We start from the raw sequence: 12,645 nt of genomic DNA, 5'->3' as shown, positions 1-12,645 counted from the left end.
TGTAGTTACTCATGCCTTCCCATTAAATAACGTTTAAATGAAATTATTTATTTTTCCACAAAAGATGTGTTTTGCAGAAATTGCACCTATGGTTTCACGCAATGTCCACAGTTCCTCTTGGAGGTGATGCAGGGCTTCGTGCTTCGTAATTTTGTTCACGATGCTTATCTCTAAAGCCACTGAAGAACAGGTTAAACAAAACTTCTAGAAATGACAAAGGATGGTTGCCCTGGCTACACAGTGCTATCCTTTTGTCTGCTAAATACGTTCCAATAACACTTACAAGGGGCCCAGTTCTGAATCTATAAAGTCAGTGGGAGTTTATCTTTGTGTTTCAGTGGGAGCACGATCAAAGCCCCAAGTGCTTTTTGACTTGACACTAGAATCTGTTATCACTCCACTTGTAAGCAACAAAAAATGACAAAGTTACGTACCTGTCTCCATTCTTTTCCAGCTGCATCTCCTCAGTGTTCCCGTTGGATCCAAAGACAGTCATGAAAATACTGGCATCGGTACCGCCGCTTTCGATGTCTCCAGTCACAACCGTGACTTCATAGAGGATCTGGTGAGGATTTGAAAAAATCAGAAGCTCTCATTCAACAGCTGTCCTTAACCCATGCAAAAGTCTGGGCAAAAGGCCAGATAGCCTTTTGAGAAGATCTGCTGCTTTGCCAGAAATGGTTACAACACGGCTTCCTGGTTTCTTTCCACATCATGGTTCTCAGAGGTAAACTTAGAGATTGGAACTTGCTACAGGACCTTCCTCTTTGCACCATCTATGATTTTTTTTCGCAGATTTTCTCAGCCTAGATAGACTCAGAGAGAGACAGATTCTTTTTGACCACCATATGCTTGGGAAATGATGAAGACCTGGGACATCTGCTACTGGCATCTCCTCCCGGCCACCTCCCAGCACTCCGTACCTCTGTACTGCACCAAACTCTAGCCATTTTTAAAAAAACAGCTCGCAAAGGCACAATTGTTTCTTTCTCTTGACTGCAAAACCTTTCCCCCAACTGTTCAGTGTCCATCTAGGTAACATTTAGTCTAATATCACTAATAGTTCTGAAGTCTATATATCCAAATATTCTCTACAGCAGAAAAATGCAGCTATCCTATTTCCCAGTGAGACGCACACTGCTGCATCAAATGCAGAGTGTTCCCAGATCTCGTACATTAAATGTATGTCAGTTTGTGAAAAGACGTTTTGCATCATTGTCATCTTATTAGCCGAACTTTGTTCTTTTCTCCTGACGTGAATAATAAGATTCAGAATCAAATATTTCAAAAGTGTACAAGTTCCAGTGGTTGTCAGTGGCATTACGACTTTTAGGCCACTTAGATGCTTTCAACATCATACCTATGGTAACAAGATGTCCGGATCTAAGAGGTGGAAGAATATCAAGAAACAGCCCCAACAAAAGATATTTCAAATAGTGCATTGCTAGGCAAGTTCTATTGGCCTGAATTGTGATTGCCACCTAAATCAACAATTCAAAGGAATAATATCGTAGAAAAATTACTTTTCATGTTTGTTGAATCCTGAGTAACTTGTCCATCACATATTCATCCACACACGTTTAAATCATAACAAAGCATCACATTTGCTATGGGTAGGAGAAGAAAAAGGCTTTTACCAGTGCATTAAAAGGTTTTAATGACTGTGGTGGACATTGACTAGTTTCTCTATGTATGGGAAGGCAAATGCTCATTTTAAAGCACAGAGAGGGAATAGCAAGCCAAGAAGAAAATTAACGTATGACTGTGCAAGAGTCAGGCAAAAGCAAAACAAAAAAGCATTCACTTTCCCAAAGATGTTAAAAACATTAGTCTTCTTTGAACTCTAAACAAAACCAATTAAACTCACTTTCTAACTAAAGCTGTTTATGAAGGCACAGTCCTAAATTCCCTCAACTAGGAGACTGGTCAGAAAGTCTTATGCACACTTCTGATTTCATGTCTCAAGCAGCTCCCCTGATTTTCTTCAAACCTTTCAGCAAGTTTCTGGCCCGACATCACAGAAAACAAATTTAGTTAGATGTGTCTATTTTTGGCATGCTTATGAAAATAAATATTCAGGATTGGGCTTTTAAAGGAAGACTGAGCATATGTCTTCATTAACACCCACTTCAATCTATGGGCCAGCCATCAGCTCACCAATAGGAGTTTGGAAACCTTATCCAGAAGGTTAAACGACTGATGGAAAGTTTTTAAGAAATTAGATTTTAACCTTGGTATTCAGCCTGAGGGAGTGTTTTTTCCCTCTTAGGTCAATTCCACCACTGAAACCTGTGTTGAGTTGTTGAACCCCTCACAGATGCTAAAAATGTTATCACGTTTTGTGTGGGGAACAAGAAATATTTCGGGAGAATATCTTTAGGTTGGGAATCAAGAACAGCATAAAGTAAAATTAATGTACTATGAAAATGTAACCTCACTGTAAATAGAAACACATCTACAGATACTTTAAATTGCCATACAGGTATTAAACACAGTATTATTGTCCCATTCATCCAGACTTATTTCTGTTATAAATCTCACATCCAAAATCAGCATAGCTCAGCTTTCCAGTTTGTGTTTAGTTGAAATATGGCATAGCACACATTACTTCAAATTTCATATGTATGGATGAAAAGACTATATAGTTTTTGTCGTTGCTTATTCAACTTCAGTCAGTTATTCACTTCAAAGATCAAGCTTACAAATGTCTCCATGTTTCAACAACTCCCAATTACTATTAGTTTCTAACTGAATTCAGCTTCCTTATCGCATATCAGAAAAGCTGATATGTAGCCACACTATGCAGAGGTTAAAATATCTCCGGTAGTCTAATTTGATGAGTTAGAAGTCTCTCCTCAAACAAAACACGATGGAGTTAGATTGCACAAAGGTGTTCACCTTACAGCTGCTCCCTCTCTATGGATACCAGGTGATGGAGTGGGTGCTCCAGGTGTGGTGACAAAATGAGGACATACTGCTGAACTGTGTCCTACATGCTCTGCCCTACCCTGTCCTTCTACCTACGCCACGGCTGCATCCAGCCAGCATTATTTAAACAGTGATAATGACGCTAAACCATTCCTAAAGATATTGCTAAATAGATAACAAAAAAGCCCTCTGCAAAGAAAAGGTCCAAACCACAGGCAGAAGTCATAGTATGAGAACTGCTGACACACAACCTATATCAACACAGGTCCACGCGACAGCTGAAGATACAAGATGAGCCTAGACCCTACCTTGAGGCCAATGTTAACACAGTCCGCATCCAGGATGTTGAGGATTCGTGAGGTGAGTCCATCCCCTTTGTCTCTGGCCAGCCAGCACTTACAGACAAAGTTATACATGACGCCTTTGGTGGGCACGATGATGGTGAGCTCTTCCATCAGCCAGCAGCTCTCAGGGGTAGCACCATCATGCCCCACCTGTGAGAGTCAGCGAGAAAACGCTTGTTAAAGGGGATTTCCTCGGAGGACAGACCCTGATTGGGTGTTTTAACCAGTGATGAAGGACTGAGAGTGTCGACTACATACACCATCACACAAACCACTTCCACAGTGGAGTGGAGGGAGTTGTGAAGTAGTTTGTGCCATTGCTGCCCAACAGGCAAGATGTCAGTGTATATGACAGCTGATGTGGGCAAGAAAGCTCAGGTCACGGGCTGCTGAGCATGAGGGAAGGCAGGACACTACCAGTCCCAAAAGTAAACAAAGTAGACTGGAGTGACCTACATGAAAACATGTCCGGTCTCTTACTACTCTGCTTCTGCTCCATTGCCCCTCTATCTGCTAGTTTGCTGATCTCTGCAGATCTATTTCTCCATCTTTCCAACCCTCTCCACTGCTGTTGCAACACCTAGAAGTGACTACCCAAAACTTCACAGCCAAGATGAAAGATGCAGCTCTGCAAACACCCACAAGTATTATTCAAGCCCTCCTTCCCTCACAAATCTACATCTAAGTCAGCTGTATGTATCAGGCTGTTTCTTTTCTTCCTGTCTCCTTAAACCGCAAAAGCTCAATGTTTGTATCGGAGCCAACAGATGGAGCTTACATCTCTAGCTGGTTGACTTTCAAGGACCACCTCCTCCAAGCTCAAGAATAATCCATCCTGGAGGGCAGGAAGTCACACAAGAGTGGCGGGAAGCCTGCATGGATGAACAAAGGGCTCCTGACAAAACTTAAATGGAAAAAGGAAGAATACTAGTGGTGACAGCAGGGACAAGGGACCTGGAGAAACAGAGGCACTGCCTAAGTGTGCAGGAATGAGGTTAGGAAAGCCAAAGCCCACCTGGAGCTGAATCTGGCAAGGGCCTTGAAGAGCAACAAGCAATGTTCCTACAGGTATATCAGCAGCTAAAGCATGCTGATGGTGCAAACTTCTCCAAGAAACTGGATGTGTCCCTTTCAAAGAACACAGGCAATTCAGCCTGGGGAAGACTTACAAGCATAATTATGTATCCCAGCTGATGTACGAAACTCAGTCAGCCAGTCATTCCAATGAGTTATCTGTATATAAAAGGTTGAATAAAAGAGCTACCTGCAGTTCATTATTTTCAGAGCAAGTGTGGTTTGTGTCATTACTAGGAAAACGAGGTCCTTATTTCTCACTGTTTTTGTTTTTAAATTATTAGGATATTTAGAGTCGCTCAGAAAATAATTTTTAATAACTGTTTCATCTAGGGTGATATATCTGTGGTATCTTTTTTCCCCCCAAAACAAGTGATCTTTTTTATCTGACGGTTTCAGCCATCACCGCTATTAGGAGTATTATTACTATACTAATGCCTGTGCAGCTGCACAAAATTAGAGTTAACCACTAGGGAAATTCAAGTCTAAAATGGATGCATTAATTCTCAGATTCTTGGGGTGTGAGGTGAATGGGAATATAACACTTGCCTTCCCTCTCTGCCAACTTGGCTGCCCTTCTCCAAACCCAAAGCCCCTCTGAGAGCCTGCACACAACCTCTCGAGGCCTTTTGCAGGATGGCACGGACGAGGTGGTGGGGAAAGTTCAGGGCAATAGCTCTGCAGTGAAGCAGGGACAAAGAAACAAGAGGGAAAATCCTAGTAAGCCCATTAAAGTCTGCTGCTTTTTTGGGTTCATTACAACCCCCTCCTAAAGCATCATTCCACAACATTGCTAGGTACCAGATTTTCACAGCAAACTTTAACTCCTTTGGTATCAGTGACTGGCCAGAGGAAAGCATCCTGCACATCCAGCCACCTTGGAGAACCTGCACACAAGCAGATTTCCAATGGCCTCGAGAACAATGTTGTAAAGTCTGGGATAAATTCACCCAGTGCTGAGTCTTCCTTATGGTTGGACTTCTAGAGCAGAGCACTGGGACTTGTCTTTCAATTCCAGGCAAATCTTTGGATAGACCATGCCAATACAGTGGATGATCCAAAGCCACGGCCACACCAGCAGTGTAACCTGGGCATGCATACCGATATCACGACAAGTTGTTTGGCCTGACATGTTTGAACTAACTTAGAATGACAGAATTTCAAAGGCAGGTAGATCCTTGGGCTGTTTGAAAACCTTTGTAACTCATTCCTACTGTCCTTGAGGGACTGCTGAGTGCTTCACATCACTAAGACCGAGATGCACAATTTGCACTGAGCAGCTCCCAATCACTAAATGCAACAACAGGGGGGAAAAGCAAGAGGATTTGAGTGGTAGATAAAAGGAAAAGATGCAAAAAAAAAAAAAGGGGGATTTCCTGCTTATTCTGGAAGGTGCAGAGGATACTAGAGAGACCTGAAGGTCTTCCAGGATCAGGTCCCTAGTCAGCGAGGGACTGGACTTGCAACACTTATATGTCCTTGGTTTTACTCGGCGCTTGTGACAGAGAAAGAGTTTGAACCAGAAGTGGTTTAGAAATGCAGATCAATGCAGGACTCTTCTGGACATACCTGTGTCTCTGCGGCAACAGCAGTCTAGGAACAGAGATACTTTCATTCATTAGGAGAAGAAATACTAAAACTTGTTTTAAGAGCACAGCATAAAGCACCTATACCAAATAACTTGTATTATTTATTTTCATGTCAGCGTGTCTATTAAAGTACACCAGTAGTAAATATTATATCTCCAGGCTTACAAGACAGGTATAAATGGGCTTCCTTCAAATTACTTCACGTTCCACTGTTTCTGCTTTCACTAGAGTATATTTGCAGCAGGGGAATAATATCAAACTAGAAGTGGCATCATGCTGCAAATCTTATGATCCTACTAAATCCCGAAGTCTGCTGCCTGGGTTATACAGAGGGCTTCTGGAAACTTAATCCCCATGCTATGCTATTTTCACATAGTTACTCATATTCAGAACTTCTTGCCTTTTTCCAGAAGCAGCCAAATGCCAAATCTGAGAACGAAATGTTCCTCACTTTTCCCAAGTAGATAACTAGCAATTTTCTGCCATGTCCCTGAACACTGCAATTTTCTACCAGGACAATATGGACTGATTCTATGGCAACCACAGCAGACTGGCACATCGATGTCATTGCTGGGACGTGGATCAACAAGAAGACACCTTCCAAGCAGAGGACACTGCACGAAGGAGGGCAGAAGGCCAGGATCAGACGGCTCCTCCAGCCACGAGCTGGGGGGTTACAAACTACAAGGGAAAAACGAGCAAGAGGTGAGGCAGCAGACTGGTGAGATCACTGCAGTCAGGGAAGAGTGTAGAAGACCATCACCCAGCTTGAAAGCTATATGTTATTTCTTTTTCTAACTCTCTACATTTCATTTGCAAACTTTACTCTTCTTTCCCATTAGTAATCCTTTTCAAATTACTTTTTTCTTTGCTTCTGCCTATTTCCAAGTGTCTGCTCCTACTTTCTCCTATTGTCTACCCTTTCCTCACCCTACTCACTGTCTCTTTTCCAGCATCCCTTTCTATGTCTTTCTTCAGCCTGCTCTGTCTCGCTGACACTGAGGGCTTTTTGCTCCCTCTCTGTCCCAGCCCATGGCTGTTTCCATGTGCATGCAGTCTTGAAGAGAAGGATTTATGCACTTGCTTCACTTTCAAAGTCTGACCTAGAGATGGGCTAGATAGAAAGTGCCACTAATACTCCTAATAACCAGGCACTTGGAGTGTATTAAGAAAATGGCTTGATAATAAACTCAAATTTCATATGGAGTCTTCTCAAGGTGTCAGAATCCATTGCTTAAATGAAAGCTAATGGGAGTGCTTCAATCTATCAGCTGCTACAACAAGAGGTACAACTGCAAAGACTTTTTAATTAGTTAGGATTTCCCTCTTTGTATTTTTTTCACTTGTCTCCCTCCAAATACACAACTCACGCATCAACAGGTAGGTTTACTGCAACACAGGGTATGAGGTAAAAATAAAATTAAATAGGCTTTTGAAGTTCTCAGATGCTGTGGGTTTCAGCACTCGGGAGGCTGGAGCAAGATTTCAGGAGATGGAACTGCCATGTGAAACAAGAATGATGTACACAAACGCTCTGGAAGATTCATGTGAAGTTTAAGCTCAGTGATGGAAAGTCTATGCAAATTCTGTCTCCCTGAGCCATAGCAGAAAAAATGGCTCCTGTACCAAAATCTATTTGTGCACGTTACTTATGAACGATGATTAATTTTCTTCTCTAAGCCTGGGTCCTCCAAGCTGTAAAAACAATTTTCATGTTTAGCTAGAAAATTATACAAGATGTGTTTCTCACTGCAGGCACAATTTATGAAACCCAACTGGAAGTAGCATGAAAATCAACTAGGAGAAAGACTGATGGAGGACTGGATCCTGGGAACCTTCACTGCATCTGTCAATAACAGGCCTTGACTAAGAAAAAACAGTGCCAGAGATGGGACTTCATTATAATCCAGAATTATCTTCTGCCTCCCAAGGATCTTGGATTTGTGAGATGGAAAGCATATTTATTTTCAGGTTCAGACACATGTGCAATCTCATTAGCACAACCCTGTTTACATTCGTTTTAGCCCCAAGTGCCTTTCCTTCACTGCTAAGGATAACAGGAACATGTGCTTTCTTTGGCCACATATTTAATATGCCTCCAGTACTTGTGTTGCATTCACAAAGTACCTCCACTTTTTTGATCTCCCCAACATCTAGGCCCCAAACAGAGAATTTCTCTACGGAGCCATCTGCAAACTCGTCTTTTCCTTCTGGGAGATCCAGCCACAGCCTCTTCGTCTGCACTTTCTGAGGACCCATGATGATGATGTACACACGGCTGTCAGTGCTGGAGTCATATTCTGTGCCCGTCGTGATGGTGATGTGGTATGGGATCACTGCAACAAACAGAGGTTTAGTCATCAGAAAATCCACGCACATACGCATTTACATGAGTCTTCAGAAAACCAGGGACTCATCCCATCAGAGGGAGCAGTTGTGCATGCTAAATAGGTTCACATCCCATTGCACTCATTCGAAGAAGAGATAACATCATGCTGCATTGGGCTGCAAATGTGCATGGGAGACTACTTTCCCGTACACACTTGGGACCAAATTCTGCAAGGGTTAATTTCCCCAGGCAAACTTACTGGCTGCAAGGAGGTTATAAGTTCAGATTTCTCCCTCACAGATGACAGAACAGCAAAGGTCTTGAATCCTTATTTACACCAAGAGACCTTCCTGAAGGGGAGGTTATAAGTTCAGATTTCTCCCTCACTGATGACAGAACAGCAGGGCTTGAATTCTTATTTACACCAAGAGACCTTCCTGAAGATGAGACTGAGCCCCTAAATCTTAAATAGGCTATTAGACCAACACGGTCTTACGCTCACAGTTCAATAAAGGCAAATAAATCTCTGCTGACTCCAAGGTAAACCATCACTGACTGAATATCCCAGTTACAACTGCAAATGTTCTCCTTTGTGCTTCATTCAAAGATTGCTGTGATCGATGGGGCAGCTCAGGGTTTCAGCATCCCTTTGCAAATCCAGGTAAACTATGAGGGTTTCAGCATCCCTTTGCAAATCCAGGCAAACTACAAATAATCCTTGTATTAAAGGTAGGTCACTCAACAATTTTATACGTTGCATAATAATATTGATTAGGGGAAAAACCTTCAGGCCAAGGTTTGGGACTTAGCAGGTTTTTCTGTGGTTTTCAGAAACTTCAGTTCAGCTGTTAAAAGGGAGGAAGTGCCAGACTGCTTTTCAAGTGCTTTCCAAAAGCTCATTTGGGTAAGCCGAGCAGGCGGTGTGGAATTAGATGCTGAATACTCATTTGATTTCTCAGAACATTTGTGTAGGGCTGTTCAAACGATTCTGACAAGACTCGGAGCTCTGAAACTTGCCTTGTCACAGACTGAAAACTCAACCTGGCTTTGTCATCGCTTTTTCTATTTAAAAACAAAGGTTTATAAACCTTGAGAAAAAACTTGGTTGGCTTTCAAATCACAGAATCATAGAATCCTTATGGCTGGAAGAGACCTCAAAGATCATCAAGTCCAACCATATACCCAATGCCACCATGCCCGTTAAACCCACTAAACCATGTCTCAAATCATCGAGGACTGACATCTAATTTTGCTTTATGATGACTAACAACTTTTTTTGGGGTGGAGGTTCTACCAGAAACTCACTTCAGGCTCAGAATATGTGTGCAATATCAAGGAAAGCATGAATTCAAGCTGACCAAATCTGTTCTTACCTCTGGACAGAGCAGAACCCAAAGAGATTCATTCAGCCCCAATTTGAGAATTTTGTGTACCAACACAAAATGAACTGATGATTAGCCAAGACTTGTTCTCCCCTTTATGGTATCATTTACGTTTCAGTGTGCACATCAGCATAACGATATGCAATGCATTCTTCACAAAGTAACTGTTGGAGCTGTTGGTATTAGCAGGAGAAAGGATTTAACTGTAGGCAAGACAGATTTTATAAGAATATATAGAGGAGTCATGTTTAGAACACCTCCAGACTCCTCTTTTAAACAAAGTACATTTTTAATAGGGAAAAAATTTTCTTTTGTACAGTTTTTATCCTGTTCTCCTGTGACAGACTAAGTTCACAGAACTACCAGCATTTCCAGCTGATCTTGCATCCTCAAGTCAAAGTGCTTGAAATACCTATATAAAAAATGAGAACTATGAGAAATTGTTAGAATTTCTCACTTTAAATAATGGATACAGAGACATAGAGTAGCTTGCTACCAGACATCAGGAAACGCTGTTTGCTGTTCTTTCCTCTAAAAACTAGAAAAGTGACCCTTGAATTTGTTTGTCTCCCTTCTCCATTGTCTCCTCCTTTCTCTGGGACTCACAGTCTACTTCTTCAAACATAGGAGAATGCAAAACCTGCAGCTCATGGCCACGGCAGGACAGCACACGGGTCCTCCAGCCCACCTCCCTTTCCCCCCTGTTTCCTTGAGTCCCTGCGGAGACTTCAGGCTCTTTGTGGGCACATGGGGTTCCATTAGGGACGTGGACTACACCATCTCCAGCGCTGCCTTCCAGCATGGAGCAAGGTTCCCAGTTCAGACCCAAGCAGGTTCCTAGCCAACAGGACCTTTCTCTGTACTCCATTCTCACATCACCTCCTGCCCCTCAAAGGTATTCACCGTCTTGAGCATGGGAGAGTCAGAACTGGCTGCTCAAGTTGTCACTCCCTTTCCCAGGCAACTTCCAATATCACTTCCCCTAATCAACTAATTAACAGCTGGATTTTATCCATCTCAGGAGGTGGCTGTCTGGCTCACACAGTCCATCTTATCTGGCATTCCTTCAAGATGCAGCTTCCTTAATGAGGCCATATCACTGCAATAGAGATAGTGGTGATGACAAGCTCCAGGACTCAGAGAAGAAAGACCACCCTGGCACAATAGGGATGATGAGAACTATCCTAGCTCTGCTGGAGAGGGGTTCTCATGGGAGATGCTGATGTTTTACCCATTATTTGTGAAACTACATGGAATGCCAACATGACAGATGTTATCCATTGTCTGACCACAGAAGTAATATCAGAAGGAACATGGGAATCACTTATTTTTCGTTTGAGTACAATTCGGGATTGCAAAAGAAGGGTGGCCCCAAGACACATGGGTTGCAGACTAGGTTAAGCAATGTGCCACATTATGTCTGCTTCACAACTTCAAGGTGCGGGCCATGCAACCCAGATATCACATCACAACAAGCTACTGGGCATCAGCTGAGCTGCAGTAACCATTTGTGTGAGTTCCCTTGGACCATGTCAGTGAAAGCTATCTTAAACTCCTAAGTCAAATTACATCATTTGACACTTGGCTTACCATGGAAGTTTAAGATAAATTTAATTATTTTGCACTTTCTGTGGACTAAGAGCATACACAGACAGTGACTGTGACTCAGCTGCTGCCCAGTTACTTGTTACAACACACTAGCTGTACATCTAAAATCTTGATCTAAAGCTAAAAGACTCTGTGTAGGATGACAGCAAACTGTAGGTGCAATTTAGATGATAAGTCATTGTCTTGGAATAGAGAGGTGGTTAATCAAAAGGAAGACAACTACAGAGAAAGAAGCCTGTGTGGTAATGAAGTTATAAGGAAATATCGATGGACTGGGAAAGTTTTCCACAAAGGTTCACTTCAGCTGATGGACACTGATCTTCCAGGCTTTCTTCACAGCCAGGACAGAAACAAAACCTGCACAACTTTCCCACTTCTTATCGGCAGCACCCGAGCATGAAAGCTGGCCTTTGCAGACACTGTGCGGCATATTTCACTTTCTATAAGATGCAATCCAGAAACAGATTTTTCTTTTATATTCAGCTTTGCCTTGTCTCAGGAACCAGAGCCTAAAGATGAAATTCTACATTAGAGCCACCGAATATTTCCATCAGTTATCTGAGCAGAAAACTCAGTCCAGAGTTCATGGACTCCCTGTCTTCCAGTGACAACACTTGCAGACCCTCATCCTCTGCCCAGTTATAAGACGGACCACCTTCTGGAAAAGAACGAACTCACCTGAGCACTCTCAGTCGAAGCTATTTTCTGAGAGCCAAGAGACTTATCTGTGCTCTTGCTCAGCTCCTCGTATCCCACTCCCCTCCCAACCCAATAGCTGCTGTGATGCGGTTACATGTTGCAAGGAAAAAACCTGAAGGGTTCTAAAATAAATCACATTTAAATTAATATTAAACAAACATCTTTGGTGATGAGGCACTAAATAGCCTGACCATGCAAAGGGGAGATGGCTTAAATGTGGCAAATAAGGTGTCAAGAAATTCAAAGCCACCTTTGGTAATTCAGATCTAATATGCTACATGAAATATCATCTTGAGAAGGTCAAAGAGTGGGAGAAGGAAAAAAAAAAGCTCATATCAGTGACAGGAGCTACTTTAAGGAATCATGTGGAAAAGAGCCTCTGATAGTCCAAGGGAGGCTCTTTGGGATGATAACATGTCTGACTTGCCTACTGTCCCTCTCATTGCAAGGAGCTTTGGATCCTTTGAAGGACACTTCAGACAAAATTATACAAAATTTGCACAAATTCTTTCCTTGACTCTATCAGACCCTGCTGTTCAGAGGGTAGTGTCACTTCTTCCCGCCTCTGAAGTGCTATCTGCAATGAAGTTGGTGGTGGAGGAGAAGAAGAGCGAGTATGATTCTTCAGGTCAGTGGGTGTCTTTCTGAAGAGGCCCCATGGATGTTGTTGACTAGCTCCTTTTCCACATTTG

The 12,645-nt window shown here is 42.4% G+C and overlaps 1 protein-coding gene across 1 annotated transcript in view; it reads right to left on the bottom strand.

The window, feature by feature from the left end:
* The window catches only part of LOXHD1 (lipoxygenase homology domains 1), a gene marked incomplete at its 5' end in the record, with an annotated part of 100,799 nt that overhangs the window by 30,537 nt on the left and 57,617 nt on the right, over positions 1-12,645 (bottom strand). Inside the window, 3 exons of the mRNA XM_009699881.1 lie at positions 435-562; positions 3,237-3,422; positions 8,063-8,271. Coding sequence (XP_009698183.1) covers positions 435-562; positions 3,237-3,422; positions 8,063-8,271 — 523 coding nt within the window. The remainder of the gene's footprint in view (positions 1-434; positions 563-3,236; positions 3,423-8,062; positions 8,272-12,645) is intronic.

The sequence above is a fragment of the Cariama cristata genome, unplaced genomic scaffold, assembly GCF_000690535.1.
Source record: "Cariama cristata isolate BGI_N322 unplaced genomic scaffold, ASM69053v1 scaffold2595, whole genome shotgun sequence".
NCBI lineage: Eukaryota > Metazoa > Chordata > Aves > Cariamiformes > Cariamidae > Cariama > Cariama cristata.
Note: the sequence above shows the minus strand (reverse complement) of the source record. Positions and strands in the feature narration are given on the sequence as shown.